This window comes from Rissa tridactyla, chromosome Z (genome assembly GCF_028500815.1).
Source record: "Rissa tridactyla isolate bRisTri1 chromosome Z, bRisTri1.patW.cur.20221130, whole genome shotgun sequence".
Classification (NCBI taxonomy): Eukaryota; Metazoa; Chordata; class Aves; order Charadriiformes; family Laridae; genus Rissa; species Rissa tridactyla.
The window spans coordinates 65,524,676-65,547,861 of record NC_071497.1 but is presented as its reverse complement, the minus strand read 5'-3'; the positions used below and the strand labels follow the sequence as shown (position 1 = coordinate 65,547,861).

At 41.3% G+C, this 23,186-nt stretch overlaps 1 protein-coding gene across 9 annotated transcripts in view; it reads right to left on the bottom strand.

Annotated features, from left to right (window-relative positions):
• Positions 1-18,601: 18,601 nt before the first annotated feature.
• Positions 18,602-23,186, bottom strand: part of ERCC8 (ERCC excision repair 8, CSA ubiquitin ligase complex subunit) — a 31,095-nt gene continuing 26,510 nt past the window's right edge. For 2 of the 9 annotated variants that reach the window (XM_054187036.1, XM_054187037.1), the window contains exons 10-11: positions 22,201-22,287; positions 18,605-20,951 (exon numbers count right to left, since the gene is read on the bottom strand). In XM_054187036.1, coding sequence (XP_054043011.1) covers positions 20,883-20,951; positions 22,201-22,287 — 156 coding nt within the window. In that variant the 3' untranslated portion in view covers positions 18,605-20,882. Of the gene's footprint in view, positions 20,952-21,368; positions 21,542-22,200; positions 22,288-23,186 lie in introns of those variants that run through there. The other 7 variants (XR_008463997.1, XM_054187041.1, XM_054187039.1 and 4 more) reach the window with 7 other exon arrangements.

Sequence of the window (23,186 nt, the reverse complement as noted above, 5' to 3'; positions counted from 1 at the left end):
TAAGCGGCCTCACCTTCCATGCACTTTAGGAACAAAGGTAACTGGAATCATCAAGCAAGTCTGTGAGGGTTGGGAGAGAACAAAAATAATGGTTGACCTGCTCACGGCAGGTAAATGATTAACATGCAGCAGGGGAAAGGCAGCATGAAGGAGACAGCTGTACCCTGCACACACAAAGAAAACAGAGGCACACAGGAAGCCAGAGGCATTTAAATTGTAAAAGAGGGAGCTAGCAGAAACCGGGCCTTCTCAGTTCTTAACACGTGAAAGCTGCACATGAGATTTACTGTAAATTTAGGTAATCTTTTAAGTTCCCTACATTTACCATCGAAGAACAGGGCAAGAGCGAAATGAATGTAGACACTGGAGACAGCTTCCCTGGATTTTACAAGACTGTTACTCTGTTGATGAGATTGTGTTTTAAGAATCTTCTAGAGATGAGTACTCTCTAGGACTGTATTTGAAACCTGAAGATCGGCAGGAGAATTGCAGGAGCCACTCCCTTGTGCAACAGCAGTGTTGAGTGTTGGGAGCTTTTGCTGAAATAGTAAGGTAGTCATCCAAAGAACACCAACAAATGCCTGCATACCAATCTTGAAGAGATACAAACGTTACCCAAATCTTGGTTGCAAATTTTGCTTTCCTAGACAACATCTGGTTTGCCTGTGCACCTGTGCTGGTGTTGAGTGACAAATGCCAAACCTGTCCCAGACAGGCTCTGTTGCAAGTGGCTCGTATCCCACAGCTGTAACAGCACAGCATGTTGCTGTGTTTGGCAGCTGGACTGGAGACAAAAGGGCCCTCGGTGGCCCTTCTCATTTCCCAGTTGGAGTTACTTTCAGACTTTGCTTACTGCTTATTGCAGGGGAAAAAAATTGCTTTTTCTACCTAATCCTCTGAGCTGAAGCAGTGTCCTTTGTGTAGCCAGGCATCTCTAAATGTTTCTCTGCCTAGGTCTGTTCTAGAGAGCCATGCATGTGTCCTTGTGTAATGCTGGTTCAGACCTTCCAGGAGCAGTTTCCAAACAACAGGGAAATTCCTCCTCAGACATGTATCATCACTTTTGCTGTGGCACAAGGTGAGAAGATAACACAGTCCTGGTCATCTCTCTATGGATGAGCTGAGTTGTGCAAGGGGTTTCCCACCTCTCTCTGTGGGCACACACTGCATGTAACTGTACAGAAGTGAGTAGCTGTTGCTGGTTTTGCATGGTTTCTTGACACCACGAACCCACCACAAGCTACTGCAGTGTTGTCAAATCAGCTCTGTTTCAACAGTTACATGTTTACCTACAGGTTGAGCTCCAGTTTTGCCATTTGAACAATACTGAATTTGACAAATACTTGCAAATGTGACAAAGCTATTAATCTAGGGAACTTTCCATATAAACCCACCCATCTTAAGTAATGGTAATAAAATCTTTAGGTCCTTACCATGAAAAATTTTTTACTATTAGGCAGCTGCGACTGGTGCTAGGAAGGGGTGAAGGAAGATGCTCCAGAAGTAGGGTGAAAAAGGCTATTGCAAAAGTAGAAGCAATAATTGTAAGCGTATGAAAAATATCCTTAAACAGGATGTTTAACAGAGGTAGTGTCATGATGTCATATATATATGATATATATATGTGATATATATACATTCTATTATATATGTATATATTTTAAAGTTTATATATGATGTTTAAATAGTACATATACATTATATACACCTATACACATGTATGATACACTGTACATACAAATATCATGCATTATTATGCAATTATTATGCAAAAATTATATAATACAGTTTATTATACACACAGTGCTTCTCCAATGAAAATTGGTAGTGACACACCTCTTCAGCGTATTGCTTAAATGCAGGCTGATTGCAACACAATCTGTATCAGGAGGGAGAAGTAAATCACCTGCAAGAAGTGCTTTGCTGTCAGCCAAAGGAGCCTAATTGAATGTAATGACAATACTAAAGCCAACGCACTTGTCCAGCCTATTCCCAAAATTCAAAACCTTGCATCACCAGATTTTTCATTTTAATTTGTCCCATCTCTGAAAACAATATGTGGGAAAAAAGGGCTATCTCGCTAACATTGTGATTCTAATCTCCAATTTAAAAATGTATAAATGTGAAGATTTAACTCTTGTTGTGCAGTGTGGATAACCGTTGAATGAACACTCCAAGCATGTTCCATGATACAGCAGACAACGGCTGTTCTGGACCCCACATCATCTTACAGCTTTTCACAGCTGAGAACGCTAATTCAGATGCTATCTACCAACTGTCTTCTTATACAAAATTTATAGCTAAATTTTTCAGGAGTCAAACTTAAATGTATGTGTTGTTGACATTGACAGTAGCAAACGTAGGAGCTGACATAGATGAAGCTAAAGGAAGTAGTAATCTTTTCAGGATGCTGCAGGAATATGTGCTATAGAATAAGAAAAAAAAAAAAAAGAAAGAATGTCAACAAAGAAGTGAACGCTAACTCTGCAGAATACCTGGGCTGTGCTTGATAGGCTTTAGCTGTCCAAACTGGCAGGTGCAGGAATGTCATGGTGCAATACACCATAAGGGTGCAGAGCTCCAGGAAGATCAGTAACAATAAGGTGTTAGTACAAATTACATCACCTCTAAATCAGAGTAATCAGTGAGGATTTTTACCAGATTTAAGGTTTGGTTTGTGCTGTTAGAAAGAAATGAGTTAACTGGGCAAGCTGAAGACAAATCAGTATGGCCAAGGGAAACTCTTTGGTGCTAGTGAAGACTTAGCTGTGTCACCACAGCATGCCACGTCCTGCACAACATCTGCAAGGGTAAGAGTAAGATCTTTGTCAGGTGTGGGCTTGAGTAGCTCCAGATTTGCATTTTGTCTGAACACAAAAGTGACATCTTATTTATCCAAGCAGCATGTGATGACACAGAGATGAGAAAACAGCTATATCTCTCGCATCATTTTCTTACTGCCTCACTAGTGAAGAGACCGTGCCCTGAGACTTTGTGGGCTGTTGTGTTCCCTGAACAGGAGGGACACAGATGCCTGTCAAAGAGTGCTCTCTTTGCTATGTTCAGTGTCCATGCAAAAGCTCCAACTAATTTTGCCAGTTTCCAGGCAGTTTGCTGTGAGAATGCATTACAAAGGTGGTACACCTGGGTTAAAGAGTGAGAAGAGACCTTCAAACCAGAGCCCTTGAGTTGTTTCCTTTGTTTCTTACGCAGACAGCCAAGACTCAGGAGATAACTTACCAGGTAACTGAGTTATGACTCAGTTACTGAAATAACTGAGTTATTTCAGTGAGAAATAGACACAGAATCATATAATCACAGAATGGTTTGGGTTGGAAGGGACCTGAAAGGTCATATAGTTCCAACGCCCCTGCCACGGGCAGGGACACTTTCCACTAGACCAGGCTGCTCAAAGCCCCATCCAGCCTGACCTTGAACACTTCCAGGGATGGAGCATCCATAACCTCCCTGGGCAACCTGTTCCACTGCCTCACCACCCTCACAGTAAAGAATTTCTTCCTAACATCCACTCTAAATCTACTCTCTTTCAGTTTGAAACCATTACTTCATGTTCTATCATTACACTCCCTGATAAAGAGTCCCTCCCCATCCTTCCTGTAGGCCCCCTTTAAGTACTGGAAGGCTGCTATAAGGTCTCCCTGGAGCCTTCTCTTCTCCAGGACGAGCAATGCCAACTCTCTCAGCCTGTCCTCATAGTAGAGGTGCTCCAGCCCTCTGATCATCTTCGTGGCCCTCCGCTGGACCCGTTCCAACAGGTCCATGTCCTTCTTGTGCGGGGGACTCCAGAGCTGGATGCAGTACTCCAGGTGCGGTCTCACCAGAGCGGAGTAGACGGGCAGAATCACCTCCCTCGACCTGCTGGCCATGCTTCTTTCGATGCAGCCCAGGATGCAGTTGGCTTTCTGGGCTGCAAGTGCGCATTGCCAGCTCATGTTGAGCTTCTCACGCACCAGCACCCACAAGTCCTTCTCCTCAGGGCTGCTCTCAAGCTATTCTCTGCCCAACCTGTATTTGTGCCTGGGATTGCCATGACCCAGGTGCAGGACCTTGCTCTTGGCCTGGTTGAACTTCATGAGGTTTGCACGGGCCCACATCTCAAGCCTGTCCAGGTCCCTCTGGATGGCATCCCTTCCTGCCAGTATGTTAACCCATTCACACAGCTTGGTGTAGTTGGCAAACTTGCTGATGGTGCACCCAATCCCACTGTCCATGTTGCCGACAAAGATGTTAAACAGCACTGGTCCCAGTACTGGCCCCTGAGGAACGCCACTCGTCACTGGTTTCCACACGGACATTTAGCTGTTGATCGCAACCCTCTGAGTGTGGCTATCCAGCTAGTTCCTTATGCACTGAGTCGTCCATCCATCAAATCCATGCCCCTCCAATTTAGAGACCAGGGTGTCATGCAGGACAGTGTCAAATGCTTTGTATAAGTCCAGGTAGATGACGTTGGTTGCTCTTCCATTATCTACCAATGCTGTGACGACATTGTAGAAGGACACCAAATTTGTGAGGCATGATTTGTCTTTGGTGAAGCCATGTTGGCTGTCACCAATCACCTCATTTTCCATGTGCCCTAGCAGAGTTTCCAGTAGGATCTGCTCCATGATCTTGCCAGGCACAGAGACTGACCAGTCTGTAGTTCCCTGGGTCATTCTTTTTTCCCTTTTTGAAAAAGGGGGTTTTGTTTTCCCTCTTCCAGTCAGCGGGAACTTCACCAGACTGCCACGACCTTTCAAATATAATGGAAAGCGGCTTGGCAACTTCATCTGCCAGCTCCCTCAGGACCTGTGGATGGATTTAATCCAGTCCCATGGACCTAAGCACCTTCAGGTTCCTCAGATGGTCTCAAACCTGATCTGCTCCTACAGTGGGCACTTCTTCGTTCTCATAGACCCTGCCTTTGCATTCCGCAACTTAGGCAGTGTGGTTGGAGCCCTTGCCAGTGAAGACCAAGGCGAAAAAGTCATTCAGTACCTCAGCCTTTTCCATATCCTGGGTGACCAGGTCTCCTGTTTCCTTCTGGAGAGGGCCCACATCTACAAAACTTCTGAGGAAGCTATTGAAAGTCCACCTCCCCCTCTTCAAAAGCTAACCGTCTGTTTATTTTTCCTGTCTCTTCTCATATTGCTCATGCCAATGTCCACAAGAATTCCCATGAATGCTACTAAATCACAGAACCTTGCTAGCAGCAAAGCAGCTTCTCTTGCCTTTTTCTGCCAATCTCTGAGATATGAAAAAACAAAGGATCAGAAAAGGCAGCTTTACCATTATTTACAATAAATCCACAGTCCATTCTGCCTTGGCAGGTAAGCCAGTATTCACAGGATGCAAAACTACAGTAAAATCACACCAAGAAATTACTTTCCAAAATTGATTCTTGTTCACACTACATTTACTTAACAAAGAATTGGGGAAACCTAAGACTGTCATAGATGGTTTTTTTTCTTTTTTTTCTTTCTTCTTTTTTTGGTCATTTTAATAAAACTTCCTGCAGACAGTACTGAGAAGATTGGGAAGAAGAGCAGAAAAATAAAATAAAATAAATGGATAAGCAAAAGGGAAAGAGGTATTCAACACCATTTCTGTGAAGATATTAGAGTTTTCCCTGGTTGGGGTTCCCATTTGATTTCAGACAAATCAGACTATCTTTGTCCCAGTTCTCCCCATGACAGTAATGTCACCTGTGCTTTGTACACAGGCCACAGAGTAGTAAATTACTTTGAAACTGAAGATACCCATTCATGCTCAAGGAAAGGTAATCCATGCAAAAATAGCCTTGTGGCAGACATGCTTTTCAAGACACTCAAAAAAGGAGCTGTAGGCAAGATATGTTTCAAAGGGGCTAAGATAACTACTGCCACTTTCCTAATAAGGCCTCCAATAAATTCAGAAGAAACCAACTAATTAAGTGTAAGAACTTGATAATTTAGAGTAATTTTTAGATAAAATGCTGTCGTGGTTTAACCCCAGCTGGCAAATAAGCACCGCGCAGCCGCTCACTCTCTCCATCCACAGCAGGATGGGGAAGAGAATCAGAAGAGTAAAAGTAAAAACCTCATGGGTTGAGATTAAGACAGTTTAATAGGTAGACCAAAAGCCGCACACGCAAGCAAAGCAAAACAAGGAATTAATTCACCACTTCCCACCAGCAGGCTGTTGTTCAGCCATCTCCAAGAAAGCAGGGCTCCATCACGTGTAATGGTTACTTGTGAAGACAAAACACCATAACTCTGAACATTTTCCCTCTTCCTTCTTCTTCCTCCAGCTTTATATACTAAGCATGACAACATATGGCATGGAATGGAATATCCCTGTGGTCAGGTGGGGTCAGCATCCCGGCTGTGTCTCCTCCCAACTTTTTGTGCAGCCCCAGCCTACTCACTGGCGGGGCGATCTAAGGACCAGAAAATGCCTTGACTCTGTGTAAGCACTGCTCAGCAATAATGAAAACGTCCCTCTATGGCATCTTGGGATGCATCAAGAAGAGTGTGACAAGCAGGTCAAGGGATGTCATCCTCCCCCTCTACTCTGCCCTGGTGAGGCTGCACCTGGAGTACTGTGTCCAGTTCTGGGCTCCCCAGTTTAAGAAGGACAGGGAACTGCTGAAGAGGGTGCAGCAAAGGGCTACGAAGATGATTAGGGGACTGGAACACCTCTCATGAAGAAAGACTGAGGGATTTGGGTCTCTTCAGTCTGGAAAAAAGATGACTGAGGGGGGATCTTATCAATGCTTATAAATACTTCAAGGGCGGGTGTCAGGAGGATGGGGCCAGGCTCTTTTAAATAGTGCCCAGTGACAGGACAAGAGGTAATGGGCACAAACTTGAGCATAGGAAGTTCCACCTCAACATGAGGAGGAACTTCATTACTTTGAGGGCGGCAGAGCCCTGGAACAAGCTGCCCAGAGATGTGGTGGAGTCTCCGTCTCTGGAGACATTCAAAACCCACCTGGACGCGTTCCTGTGCAACCTGCTCTAGGTGACCCAGCTCTGGCAGGGGGGTTGGACTAGATGATCTCCAGAGGTCCCTTCCAGCCCCTACCATTCTGTGATTCTGTATTATCAATACTGTTCCCAGCACAAACACAAAATATAACCCCATACTAGCAACTATGAAAAAATTTAAGTCTACCCCAGGCAAAACCAGTAGTACAGATGTTAACAAGAATATGCTGGGAATTTCAACAAATTTCGAATCTTGCATCATGATAGCGGAGTCTTTGTGGCTCGTACTGTGTTATCATATCCAGGTTACATACATAAACAGGTTGGTTTTGAAACTAAGCCGCTTCCCTGGCAACATAAGACCTGTGAGGTAACAATTTCTGAAAAAGAAATCCCATAAGCTGATTACCAATCAATCAAACAGAAATCTATAGGACATTTCATACATAATTACACTTCTGTGGTCTCTCATACCTATAGTACTACCACAGATCAGGTATTTTAAAATAAGCTTTTGAAATGAAGAGAAAAGAATAAGTGACAACTCCCCCCAAAAAAAACAAACAAAAAAAAGCCCACCCAAACAAACAACAACGAAATTCTTCACTTAAGTATTTGTTTTCCTAGAAATATTTGCAAAAGGCATTAAGGACGTCTTCCATTGTATCATGCTTTTATATATAAAAATATGGGCAACCAACAGCTTTCCCTCATGAAAGGATGAACTGTGCGGGTCTGCAGTTACATCCATAACCTATTAGATGTAGGTTATGGCTCACAGTGCATGTTCAGATGGTGCGGGTGTGCGGCAAAGTAACGGTGGCAGTCATGAAGAAAATGCTGGAGAGTCACAGATCTGTTTTAATCTGAAGAGTGAGGGCGCACCGTTTGCCACTCTCAGTAGAAAGGCGGTTTATGCTTCTCTTTGGAGTGAGGTAGACACTGATCAAAACAGTTAAATCAACTAGCTGTATGGTAAGATTTTACAAGGACTAACCTGCATCCTAAAGATATTTTTTTCCTAGGACAGCTTACAGTCTTCCAGTCCCTACAAATAAAGAGCTGAAACTGTGCAGGAGAGAGAGAAAGTAAGGGAAATGTGTGCAAACAAAAGTTTTGGACTGTACAAACAAAACTAAGAAACAGGACCTACTATGAAATGCATTGTAAGACATAATGCTGCTTCATGCAGTTGCCTAACATGTCCCCGGATGCATCTGTTGAAGATGATAGGACTCTGCCTGGGAGACAGTACTCAGTGGGAATATAGGCTCTAAATCGTGAAATTGCTTCTACCGTGTTTTTATGGTGAGGTAGAAACAAATATTTCAATATCACTAAAAAGAGACTATGCAAAATGCTGTGTTTTAGATTAGAGTCCCTGAGAAAACAACTTATTTTTCCAAACAGGCTACAAAGAAAGGTGGGGAGGATAAGAATTGTCTAAGTAATATGCAAGGGAGATGGATGAGACAAAAAAAAAAAAATGAGGAGAGAAATAACAGTTAGACAAAGTAGGGGAGTTTCCCTCAACTTCCTTCCGTTATGCTGGATTTGTTTTTAAGAATCTGCCAAGCTGTAGTAGGATTATCATGCATAGAAAGTAAAGAAGCAATCCAGTTCTGCACCAGAGCTTTCCTTCTTGCCACCTGGGGACAGGTGAGCCAAAGTTAATTTTAACCATTTTGAACTCTCTCACCCAACTGCCAAGGATGCCTCTGTGCCTGTTTGGCCCATCCTTAAATTAACAGCCTGGAGGGGCTCAAACGCTGCAGACTTTGGTGGCTGCTGTGGTGCAGCCTAGGCAGGCAGACTTGGTGGGGACACAAAGAGGACTCTTTCAGCTGACTGTCCCTGGCTTAGTCATCTCTGGTAATGCCTTTGTCTTCTTGAATAGGTGATAGCTCTGAGCGGGATGACATTGGGTTGATTTGGAATAATGTAGAATATCTATTCACTTGAAGATTTCTGCAGAGTCCAATCAAGGACATTTTCTCTGCTTTGTGCAGCATGACCTCGGATTTTATAAGATTTGGAAGAACTGTTATTTTCCTCAAAGCAGTTTTGACAACAGCTTTTAACAAGTTAAGCATCTCTGGCAAGGCACTGTAACACAATGTACCTTAGATATCCCCTTTATTGGCTAATTAACATGTAATAATTTAGAATGCACCCGCGGATCTAATAAAACACTGTTTTTGTTTTCTGCTAATGTTAGATGAAGGTTTACCTTCATTTTGTTAAATCACTCTGATAACTAGCTGATGATTAATATTGTTAAACATCATACAACCCAATCCTGTGATTTACTGTAACAGTATTAACAAATTTTAAATTGCTGCTACCTCAAAGTTTCGTAGCATCCATAATCTCTCATTCGTGACAAATTGGCATAGTTGGCAGGATACAAAATCAACTCTGTTATAGTAGCAAGTGATGTGAGTCCCGATACAATGAAGGGGTTAAAGCTTTAGGACAGTAGAAAGGAAGAGGAGTTGGTGATGTGATCATGCAAAAGAAGCAAGGTTTAATGTTTGCCAGATATGGTCAGTTATCTATTTTCTGGGTTAGTGATGGCCTGAGACACCCATGACAATGGGACAGCATGGGATGCAGCTGGAAGCACAATGCAGAAACATCTCATCAATATTTAAGAGGTAACCATAAATAAAGGTCTGATGCATTTTCTAAAGACATAGTAACAGAAGAGAGTCTTGAAATTTGTTAAGAGTGAAAAGTTACAATCTGGGTATCTCAGCTTGGAATAAAGTAGTAAAAAGGGTGGAGATAGTTGCTGGAAGAGTAAAGGAACAAAGTTTATGCAGGCAGGCTAGATAAGAATTATGAAATATACTGAAGAGAAAGAAAAGTGATTTAAAGAGGAGGTGATAGTTTTGGAGAATAAAAGCAAAGGTAAAAAGAAGCCAAACAAGCAAAATTATTAAGAAAATAGCTAGATCTTAGAAGAGAAGGTATCTTTACATTTGTGGCATCTTTCATTAAACAAGTGGCAGATTGGAAATGTGGGAGTAAATGAAGAGGAAGCCATTTAGATGGGAGGTGAGGGGATGAAAGTTAGTGGACATTGGGCACAAAAAAGGGTTAGGCCAGATTTTATGAATAGTTATACAGGAAAAAGTGGTAAAATCTCAACTCTGGACGGAGCAGAGCAGGCAGCTGTTTTGTATTGCACAAAGTTATAAAACTGAGAAATACTTTAATAAGGCAGTTAGTAGTGCTGATGATTTTCAAAGATTTCTGCAAAAATTCAGCTATACTTTTAATTCACTAAGTCTCTTTTTAGGTAAACCAGACCTTAAACATCGATATGATCACTGTTGTTAATGACTGTAAGATTTTAAGAAGCTGGAGGTGATTGGGGAAAATAATTATGAACACAGTTCAATTATAAAATGAAAATAATATTTAAATGACAGGTTTCCAATACAACTCTTTTCTACCCACTTTAATGAACAAATGATGCAAGTGTGGGAACTAATGAGTCACTTCTTCACAGAACAATATTGCACTGGGTGCAAGTGAGTAAACAAGCAGCTAATTCCAGAAACTGCCTGTATATGTTAACATAAGGGTTACGAAAAAGCTAATGAAACCTCCCTCCTATTTTCCTTATTCTGTGTATACAGTTCTGCTGTAACATAGCCAAATGGCTTTTGGATCAAAGCTCTCATGTTCTTCTGCTCAAAACACCGACCTGGCAAACCATTATATGCACCTAAGCACGTAGCCATGCCAGCTAAGTGGAAATGGAGAAGAAAGGTGAGGATGGGCCTAAGGAATGCCCAGAGAGGTTGGGTGATATTTCAAAACCAAACAGAACTACCAGTTTTAAGCAGTAGAGCTTGATGAATAATACTGGTTGAGTAAAAGGTTGAGGACTTCAGTGTAGAGGCACGCCATGATTAAGTACCAGCTTGGAGAGCTGTGTGTGGACATGGCTGTGTGCAGCAGAAAAAGGAGATGCAAATTAACAGCAATGATTACGAACAGCCTACTGGGGGGAGCGGGAGAGGAGGCAAGAGTCGAGGACGATGAAAAATCTGTATTTAATTGACCCTAGGCAAAGCAATGGAGATAGAGGAAAGATGGAGCAGTGTGAAAACCATTGCTTTCCCAGCACCCACACACTGGCCTATGTGGACCACGACCTTCACCTCAGGGTTCAGGAGATGAAGGTGCCACAGAAGTGAGTACTTGCCTTGGTGATGCACCACTGCAGCATGGAGGATTGTTAAACATGCATACCCTGTGCGCCTTGGGGTGCAAGCAGGGCTCTACCTTTCCTTCTATGAACTAGAATTGCTCCTTTGTTTCCTTTCTCTATGAGCTGGTTGTGGCTGGGATAGAGTTAATTTTCTTCATAGTAGCTAGTGTGGGGTTAGGCTATGGATTTGTGCTGGAAACAATGTTGATTAATACAGGGATGTTTTCATTATTGCTTACACAGCATCAAGGCACTTCTTGCTCCTCACACAACCCCACCAGCAAGCAGGCTGGGGGGGCACACAAAGCCAGGAGGAGACACAGCCGGGACAGCTGACCCCAACTCACCAAAGGGATATTCCATACCATGTGGCATCGTGCTCAGCAATAAAAATAGGGAGAAGGTTAGTGGGGGGCATCGCTGCTTAGGGACTGACTGGGAATCAGTCAGTTGGCGGTGAGCAATTGTTTTCATTTGCACTACTTGTGTTTCTTGGGCTTTATTTCTCTCTCCTTGCTATCTTCCTTTTCATTACATTATTATTATTATTACTATTATTGTTATTATTAAATTATTATTAATAATTTTATTTAAATTATTAAACTTTTTTATCTCAACCCATGAGTTTTCTCACTTTTACCCTTCCAATTCTTTTCCCCTGTCCTGTTGGGGTGTGGGGAGGGGGAGTGAGTTAGCAGCTGTGTGGTCCTTACTTGCCAGCTGGGCAAGACATTCTGTCTTAATTTTTCTTGTACCTGTCAACTTAATGCTTGAGCAGTCTTGTAAACTAGTGGACCACTTTCTACCCGTTGACTTGCATCTCTTTTCCTCTCTCTGGCAGGGAAAAAAACTTTGCTGTCACAGTTTTCAATGCCACTGGAATAAGCCTTCCTATTGATATGAGATGTACCAGTGAGACCTTACACATTTTTAGGGCACACAGAGGAAGCCTCCTGAAGTACTGAAACCTATAACCTAACACAAGGAAATTCTGCTGAGTATCAATATAATATTTATACTCCAGATTTCTGCATCTCTCATGTATCTACATTTAATATAGTAGCCCACCACTGAGTGCTATTTAAATTACTGTGATATACTTCATTAGTCAACCTAAACTTTAAAAGTTATCCATAGTGGCAGAACAGGATGAAGCAGCTCTTTCAAACATTCATTTAGGCCCTCAGGTATATTAGCTGTCTGCAAAACAATTAAATGTTCTGGAAACTTTATAAACAACGACGAATAGCATTCAGATGGCAAAGTTCCATGCAGCTCTACAGAAACTTTTTTTTTCTTGGGAAACAATTTATGCACTACCCTGAGAACGTGCAATACACTCCAAGTACGTGCCAAATAGGACCATTTCCCACAGATGTGCAGAAGAACTGCTCAGTATAAGGCTCCTGTTGCACCAGTGGCAGTGCAAAACCACGGAACAGCATCAGACCATTTGGACACTTAAGGTGTTTAGCTTCAACTCACACATGCCATAACGCATGACTGAGGTACAAATATATATTCTCTAGGCCATATGCTCCACCCAGAAGAACTAATAATAGGCAAAAACAAAAAGAGGGTAATTCAAATCTGCTGTTTTATAAACTCCCAAAACATTTTTTTTTTCATGTTTGCTAGCATGAGAATCACGATCAGCTGATTTCCTGAGGTGTAACAGAGCAGTGTAGGAGGTGATAGCAACAGTAATTAACTGTTGAGCAACATGAGACACTCCCTACTGACTGCCACAAAACATGAGAACTTGATATTCTTACCATACACCTACTGTTTGGTGTATCTTTTATCTCAGCAAACATGGGCTCCCCAAACTGCTGCGTTCATTGTGCCCGATCAACACAGCTTATCTACACGAAATAGTAAAGAAGCATAATAACACATTAACAATGTAGTCAAGCCATGGCAGTATTAAGGTCCATACAGGTGAAATGATGCAGCACCCCAGCTGCCTTAAGGTATATTAGCCTGTGGTGGAGTTGCTCACGTAAGCTGGAGTTAACATCTCTGTTTATGCTGCTGCCTGCAGAACAGATGTACCCCAAGTTAGAGGAAAGGATTCTTTTTTTCTCTCTTTCTTTTTCCCAGGCTACCCCCCGCTCTTAAAATGCCACTGACAGATAAAAGATCCACCATACAGACCAAGATACATTTGTGTGGATGAAGGTAAAACATTGCAGTCAGGCATTAATAGCTACAGTTCCTTCAGAGGCCACCCTGAACTACTAACAGAAAGGGTTAAGAGTCAACTTTAAATTTTAAATACAAATGGAACTGGCTGGCTACCAAATGTAAGTTTATTCTTGCCAATGATCTCCAGTTAGAGCATAATATATTTCTTCATTTATTATGAATATGCTTTTTGAGCTAACATTTCTAAAAATAGGATTCCCAATTTTCTTAGAATGTTTTAATAATTCTGTTGGAGGCTAAGACCTGTAACTAATATAAAGCAAGTATCCTGTTAAATAAATGCTTTGCAGTCAATAGAAAATGAAAATGCTCAGTATCTTTCAAATGTGGCTGCTGAGAACAGAAAAAAAATATTTTAATAACCCCCCTTTCTTTGCCCTCCACGTTAATCTATTTTGTGTTGAACAAAGGCACGTTATTTTTGTTGCTGAATAAATTACCCCATTCTTGCTTAAACATGTTGCTCTAGATTACAAACATAGGGCCGTAAAAATAACTGGTTGGATTGATTTAAACTGCTGATTTTTATCTCTGATTCGGCATGAGGAAATTTACTATAAAACTTGTTTAGGATTGCAGATGCCTCTCTGTCCCACAGCTGCAAGAAAAGGATGGATTTGTAATCTTCCAAGTGTACAAACCTCTGTGACCGACTGAAAGTCTCCTTAGCACAAAACTAAAATGCAGAACTAAAAATATCCTGGTTTCTTTCTGCCTTAATTTGAAAGCAAATGGTGATAAAATGAAAATTAAGAACAGGGCTGTATGCTTACGCAATTAAAAAATTCTTTCATATGTAAATAGAAAGCTGCCTTAATAGGCCCAAATATTTTTTTTCCAGTCTCTTGGGCTTGGTGGAATTTGGCAGGACTGGGGGTGGTTAAAGGTTGCCAGCGTGGTGGATGACATCGGTTAGCTGTCATCCGGGCAGAACGTGTGGGCTGGTGGGTAAGGCTGACTACACAGCACATGGATCTGATTAGAAGGGATGAAGCTCTGGGGAGTAGCTATGCACCTGCCTGAATTCCTGGCCACTCAGTCATCCCTTTTTATCCTCCATTCCTGCCGTTTCTATAAAATAGACTAGAAGAAAACAAAACCAAGGGAGGATGGAAGAACGCACATCCATTTCATAACTCAGCTTTAACCACACAAAAGGACTTCATTGATATATTTCACATACTTGTGTTTAGTTGGGTATTATAAGCATTAACTGGTGTTCACCGAAACTAATATACTGCATTCAAGAACATCTCTCAGGTGTCAAAAGCTCAGCACACATCTTAGTGGCTAAGCACACGGACAATACTCAAACTCTCTTTCTTTATGGACTCCTATAAACAAGTTAGTTCCTATGTTTTATATGCCAAAAATATGTATCTGGACAGTTCCTGTAGTTTAACTGATATGACCATAACTAAATTATGTATCGCAAACTTTACTTGTACTAAGCTAGCCGTAGGCTTACCCATTCTTTGTGTCAAATCCAAGGCCAATGTGCACTGAAGAGCTCACAATTCTCAACTGTATGCACTAGAACTTTACCTGCATTAAAAAATGAGGTAGGAAGAAAACCAAGAACTATCCTCCAATGGTGCCAAAGCAGTGGCATTTTAAATATATTTATATCTTGTGTGTGTGTGTATACATGTATATCTCTATATCTCCACTCAAGACAAGATAAGAACTGTCAACACAAGGGTAAACATAAGAGAAAAAAAATGTAACAGTCAATTCTATTGATGTTCCCAAACCTAAGAATTTTTCAACTTTAAAATAACAAAGGACTTAAATTCTGGGCCCTAAGCTGACTGAGCATATGAGGAACCCATTCTTCATTAAGAAAAAAATAGATGTCTTGTGCAGTGAGAAGCCTGGCCTGACTACAAATCCAAACAATACAAAAAAAGGTGGCAAGCAAATCCATACATTTTCAGTCTTGTCAGCCTGTGTGTGAGTATATTGGGGATAGAAAAGAGGGTAAAAGGAGGTAAGCACATGATGTTAACTTGTTCTTCTCAATACTTGGAAGTTAATCATATTTAAATTCTCATGTGTTAATGCTTTCTTCCAGGTCTGTGTACAGGAGGAAAAAAAGAATCATTTTTTTACCTGGATGTTTCAATACCAGATTTTTTCTAAGCATCATAACCTAAACATAATCAGTCTTGTCTTACTGTCTGTATAGAATGCAACTTTCACTCCAGCTGAAGGAGGCGTGTCTCAGGCTCTCTGGATTTCTTCATCTGGGCTGGCTCAGACTGACTCCCACCTCCATTGTTTCCTTAGGCTAGAAGGGAAAGGAAATTCTTTGATCTCTTCTAAGAACGAATACAATTTTTTTCCTCATTTGGTACCTGCTGTATCAAGCTCAAATAAAGTTCTCTGCCTTGGCAGGCAAAATAAGTCTTCTAAGCCATAGTCAATTCCCGGAATGGCCAGAAAACATGAAAGGACCTCTTTATGTATTCTGATACAGAGTATGACTACTAAATCCCAGTACAGCTACTGTGATAAGAGTGCAGCCCATTCCAGCATAAGCTGTCTCTTTAAAATCTTAAATTTCTTGCTGCTTTTAACAGGAATTTAGAATCCAGCTATCAGCTACTTGCCTCTCAAGTAAGTAACTATGTCAACATAAACATAGCACCCCTTCTGACACCTGACTGGAATTTCAAATGTGTTTTATTTCTGACTGACGTAAGGATAGGAAGTGCAATTCAGTCTATACGATCCCACTTGCTGCATTTCTGGTTCTGTAAGAGCTCTGATACTATAAAAATACTTGCTAGAACCATAGAAGCAAAATATGCATAAATGAAGGGGAAGACTCAGACATATTTAACACATTTAATTTACACACAAGCAAAAGATGCACTGTTGCAACTGTCACCGTTGACGGAGTACTTGATTCTTTCCAGGAAAAATAATCATAGAATGGCTTGGGTTGGAAGCGACCTTAAAGATCATCTAGTTCCAATCCTGCTGCCATGGGCAGGGACACCTCCTACTAGATCAGGTTGCTCAAGCCCCATCCAGCCTGGCCTTCCAGGAATGGGGCATCAAAAACTCTGGGAAACCCTCACAGTAAAATGTCTCACCGCCCTCACAGTAAAGAATTTCGTCCTAATATCCAGCCCTCTGATCATCTTCATGGCCCTCCACTGGACCCGTTCCAACAGGTCGATGTCCTTCTTGTGCTGAGGACTCCAGAGATGGACACAGTACTCCAGGTGGGGTCTCACCAGAGTGGAGTAGAGGGGCAGAATCACCTCCCTTGACCTGTTGGCCATGCTTCTTTTGATGCAGCCCAGAATGCAGTTGGCTTTTTGGGCTGCAAGTGTGCAAGTGTGCATTGCCAGCTCATGTTGCACCTGTGACCCAGGTGCAGGACCTTGCACTTGGCCTTGTTGAACTTAATGAGGTTCACATGGGCCCACCTCTCAAGGTCCCTCTGGATGCCATCCCTTCTCTCCAGTGTGTCAACCCCTCCACACAGCTTGGTGTTGTTGGCAAACTTGCTGATGGTGCACTCAATCCCGTTGTCCATGTCACCGACAAAGATGTTGAACAGCACCAGTCCCAGTACAGTCCCCTGAGGAACGCCACTTGTCACAGGTCTCCACTTGGACATTGAGCTGTTGACTGCAACTCTTTGAGTGTGGCCATCCAGCCAATTCCTTATCCACCAAGTGGTCCAGCCGTCAAATCCATCTCTCTCCAAGAAACAAGGATATCATGCAGGACAGTGTCAAATGCTTTGCACAAATTCAGGTAGACAATGTCAGTTGCTCTTCCCTTATCTGTCAACACTGTAATCCTGTGGTAGAAGGCCACCAAATTTGTCATGCACATCTTGCCCTATGACGGATATGTGGCTTAGTGACTTCATCCGCCAGTTCTCTCAGCACCCATGGATGTATGTCATCAGGTCCCATGGACTTGTGCACCTTCAGGTACTCAGATGGTCTCGAACTTGATCGTCTCCTACTTGTGAAAGTGAGGCTGCTCCTATCTGTCTATAGAGGGCCTCAACCGCTTGGTCTTCCTGGCCAGGTGGCCTGTAGCAGACCCCCACTCTAACATCATCTGGCCCTGCCCTCCCTTTAATCCTCACCCATAAGCTCTCAGTCAGCTACCCATCCATCCCCAGGCAGAGCTCCATGCACTCCAGCTGGTCATTGACATAAAAGGGTGACACCACCTCCTTATCTCCCTTGCCCATCCTTCCTAAAGAGCCTGTATCCTTCCATTACAACACTCCAGTCATACGAGCCATGCCACCACATCTCCATGATGCCAATAAGACCATAGCCCTGCAGGCATGCGCACATCTCTAACTCCTCTTGTTTATTCCCCATGCTATATGCATTTGCATAGAGGCCTTTAAGTTGGGCCCCCGGACGAAGCCAACTTACTGGCTGGAGTGGCTGGAATTCCTTTGTGCTGCGCTCCAGGTGCTCTTCTGCTGACCAGCAACCCTTCTTCAGACTGTGGGCATCTATTGCTGGCACTGGCATCAAACTGGTAGGAATGGGATGGATTGAGGCTCCCCTTCCCTGGTAACTTTAGTTTAAAGCCCTCTTCTCAAGCTCGGCAAGCCTCTGACCAAAGATGCTCTCCCCCTTCCCTGACAGGTGGACCCCCTCTGCCCCCAGTAGTCCTTGTTTCTCAAAGCAAGTCTCTTGGTCTAAGTAGCCAAACCCCTGGTTGTGGCACCACTCCTGTAACCATTTGTTGACAAAGTCCAGTTGGAGGCCAGTCACTAGCGGTACACCCCAGCAATCAATACTGGATCCAGTCCTGTTTAATATGGTCATTAATGACTTTGATGATAGAACAGACTGTGCATTCAACAATTTTATAGATGATACAAGACTAGGAGGAGTGCTTGATTCACCAGATGGTTGTGCTGCCACCATTCAGAGGGACCTCAACATACTGGAGAAAGAGGCAAATGGGGATCTCATGATGTTCAATAAAGGCAAATGCCAAATCCTGTACCCAGGGAGGAAAAAGCCCATGGTCCAGAAGAGGCCAGGGACCAAGCTATTGGAAATCAGCTTTATGGAAAAGGACCCAGCACTCCTGGTGAACACTAAAGTGATCACAAGCCAGCAATGTGACCTTGCAGCAAAGAAGGCCAACAACATCATGGGTTGCATTAGGAAGAGTGTTGTCAGCAGGCTGAGGGAGGTGATCCTTCCTATGAGGAAAGGCTGAAAAAGCTGGGACTGTTCTGCCTGGAAAAAAAAAAAGGTCCAGGAGAATCTCACCAATGTGCAGAAATATCTGATGGAGCCAGGGAAAGGGACAGTAAAGATGAGGAAGTCAGAGTCAGACTCTTCTCAGTGGCATCAAACAATGGGGCAAGATGCAATGGGTGCAAACTGAAATACAGAAAACTCCATTTACATCTAAGACAAGACTTTTACTCTAAGAATGCTCAAACACTGGAACAGGTTTGTAGGTTGTAGAGATACTCAAAGCCCGAATGGACACAAGCCTGAGCAACCTGCTTTATGTGACCATGTTTTAAGCAGGGAGGTTGGACTGGAGTATCTCCAGTGCTCCCTTCCAATCTCAGTAATTGCATACTCAAAGCACAGGAAAACATCTCTCATTTGAGAGAGAAAAAAAGAGGAGAATTAATGCAACAGTCTTATTTATGGGTTCAATTTTTATGACTTCTCACCTTTTTTAACAAATATAGGTTTTTTGCCTCTCCTGTTTTGTATACCATTCGCAGTTCACCACAGAGCTGGTGACTTTTTGTTTGTTTGTTTTAAAATCAACACCATTTATAGTCACATTACAGATAACTGAAAACTGATTAAAAAAAAATGCATTTATTCTTTGATAACTAGCTTTATGATTTACTGGGGACATTTTTTGAAATTCAAATACCAAATACATGCACTGCAGTTGGCATATAGAAATTATAACATGCAAAAAAAAGTCATCCTCTTCACGACAAAAATCAAAACGTGTAATCAATCTTCAATTTGTTCCCCAGTTTTTCCAATTTTAGAGGGAACAGGCAGCATTGGTAATGAAAACTATCACTTGAAAAATATTAGAAAATTCTCTTCTGTATTCCTGTAAAGTAACACTGTCAGGCTGGTCCTTAACTTCAGCCAATACTTCTGGAAGTCTTCCACCTTGCACCTATCCACCTAATAGGGGGTCTCTCCCAGCAAATATGCACTATATATGAAGCTTGTTTAATCACAACATTCCCTTGATATGCCCACTCCTCACTTTGTAACATTTTACAATGCTAGACTCTGATACAGAAACTGACAGCCTATTGCTTGTATAGATATTAAAACAGAGAAACACAGTGAATTAATTATAAACCGCATACTAATCACAGAAATAATACACATTATACAAAGATTAAATTATTATCTTTAACTTATTTGTACAATATTTTTTCCTTTTGTCTGAATTTGTGGTCCTAATATCTGCTCTGCTTTGGAACGCATTTTTCCCCTCTATCGAGTTGCGTCTACATCTTATGGGAACCTCTAACTCAGCTCTCAGCCTGGTGACTACACTATGTCTGAAGCACAAACGAGTAACTGAGATGAGACAATAACCCCAAAAAGCTTCTCCCTTTCAAAACAGAGTAGGCATTAGGACCACAAATTCAGATGAAAACATTTTTGAAGGAATACATTTGATATTTCTAAGTTGAAATGTGATCCACTTTCTGCCTTCTGTTGTACCTCAAGCCTGTTTCTGTCCAGGAATTCTTCATGCTGGCTAGGGAAACGTCAGATTCCTACATAGAAGACTGATCTTAAAAACCTGCTACCAGGAGCAACAAAAACTCTAGATTAGTTTCTATTCTCAAATTTCTGGGACAGATTCAGGTACTAGTTGATGCGGTCACCATATAAATACATTAATAGATGATTGCAGCTATAGCTCTTTCTGAACTGCATCTGTGGAGAAACTTACGCAAAACTGAAAAGCAAAAGAAGCAGCACAAAATCCTGTTGGCTCATGCAGCGCATAAGCGCTTGAAAATGGATGTAGTTTGCTGTGTCTAGACACTGATAAAAATAAGTTGGAAGTATCTCTGAGCTAGTCCTCCTTCAGGCAAAACCATCATGTCTCTTGGAAATGAAAGCATTATTTCCTTCTGTATTAGTGACATCAGAAACAATGCAATATTAACTGGTCCCAAGGGCTTTTATTTTTACTTTATCAGCTGTTCAACAATGAATAAAGTATATCAATGCATTAGGGTAAGTATAAACATCAGTAAGTATGAAAAAGTAATCCTTTAGATTTAACTGCAACAGTGAAGAAAGAACACAGAGAACAGTGGAAATTTATTTCTGAAAGACCTTGCTCTAACAGAACTGTACCAAAAATCCAGGTGTAATAAATCCACCAACATCCAACTCTGTACATAAAGTCTGTGAACGTGGTGCCTGAATGTCAGTTTTATGTCAGCACATAATTGAAATTCAGCCTTCATCATCACTGCTGCTCCATGCATCTTCATATGCTGGATTTAAATGCGGTTGAGGTGGAGACTAAAGGAAAGAAAACCAAAAAAATCTCTCAGTGGTTTGCTTAATTAAAAATATTAAAATCAAATAAGGCTAATGCTAAAGACATTTCTTCAACTTCTATATGCAGACAAACTATTGTGTCTTTCACGGGTACTGGATTTTTTTCAACCACTTCTTTGGCCATTCCGCTGATTAGAGACAGGATAAATTAGGAAAAGAAATAGTGCTCTATTTAATTCCAATTAAAACAAAAATGTATCTGGAGCACTGACTGGAAGTTCTACAAATGTCTGGTATAAAATAAAACAGATAGATATTACTGCGGGGTTTTCTGTGTCATTGGTTATAAGTCATAATTTCCTTGACCCAGCATAACTGAGCACTACTGTCTCAAGAAGTAGTCCTGGCCTCTATCCACATCCAACAACTACTTCTCACCTCAGCCCCTCTACAGCCAAGCTAAAGGGTTTGTGCAGCTTCGCAGCGCACTAAATTACAGTGAATCAGGGTAAAATTTTTTTCTTGTTGACTTCTACCCTGGGTTCAGAGTCTGGTCATGTAGGCACTCAAATGGCTGTTCCAGCACATGAGAGGGAGCAGAAACTAGTGGCCTGTGGACAGCAAAACGGCTTCTTTCAGACACAGTGCTCATCTACAACGTTTGCAAACTGCAGCTGTAGCTTAACAGATTTCAAAACAATGGCACGTATTACATAACTCCATCATGTCAAATTTAAAGAGGCAATTCTAATCAGAGTTGGGTAAATAATCCTGTTGATGTGGGTTTGTCTTTGTTTTTTCAGACTAAGAAAAAACAATTCACACACATCAAAATTTGTCTTGCCTCAGACACTAAAATAAGCTTGTTTAGAATCTTCTTTATTATATTTCTGCATCAAAAATATTTGGGTATTAAATGTGGCATCCCTAATCTTACTGTTTAATACACAGTATACAAAATAGCATAAACCACAAAAACGAGTTTGGAAATTAAGGAAGTTAAAGTAGAAGTTGAAAGACTGATAGCCAAATGACAAACACTATTTTCAATTAAGTGAGAAGCCAGAAGACTGTAAAAGATTTTACTAGACTATGAAAGAAAACATCCCCTCAAAACACCACAACAATCAAATGATTGCACAGAAACAACAGGTGACTCTCCTCTTAATTAGGAGTTTTTACAAATTTTGATGGTGAAATACATACTTCATATTTAAAACACCACCTCCCCAAGTATAAAAAGTATAGTTCAAACTCAAAAACTCATTACCTTTTCAGAAAGGTCATCAGGAACTGGCTCTCGAAGACCTGGTATCCATGCAAGGATATTGCAATCTTTGCTACCACTATAAAGTTCCTTTAAGAAAGCATGCAAAAATTACTTTTACACAAATTTACTGAACAGCAACATAGATATAATGTTGGGGAAAAAAGTGTATGAAATACTTACTTTAAAATAAAGACAAATATCCAAATTCTAAATTGTACTATAATCTTGATAAACACTGTTTTAAATAATATGCCAAAACAAAATGTGTGAGTTTTACATTTTTCTCAGATTGCTGACCAAAAGAGCACTACCCACATTTAAATGAACTTTATTGCTTAAATGCACTTTTCTTCTTCCCTCTTTCACGTGTCACGAGAAGACACCTATTTTAAAGTCAGGGAGCTTATGAGATTATTCAATGGAAAAGTAAGGGGGAGGGGGAGGGGGGAAGGGAAAATTTTTTTCTTATAATTGAAAAATATGAATCAACTTAAAAGCATCTAGTAATACATGTTAGAAGAGTGCAGACATATAGAACAAAGAAGTATTAAGTAAACATAGTTTCAGTATGCCCAGGGAAGGAAAAGAACAAATAAAGAACAATTTGAAGCCTTGTATCCTGTTGGGAAGGCAGAGATCAGAAAGATCAATTTATTATTTTTAATATAAATAACTCTATTTATTATGGTAATGACTAAGGACTGAGATCCCATTGTGCAAGGCACCCTGCAAACACATGGAAGCAAACAGTCTCTACACCAAACAGCTAACAGTCAAATATAGCTTAGTTTTCTCAGTTCTTTAATAAAGGAAATACAGATTTCTCTTTCACTTTAAACTGAGGAAATGTTGCTAATGAGAAATACTGCACCATCTTTGCAGTAAATTTTGCTCTAATAATGGATGCAATGTCTGACAACAGTTCAGTATTGCTGTGTGTTTAAACTGCCTGAATGAAACATATAAAGTATTTTTTTCTGTATTCA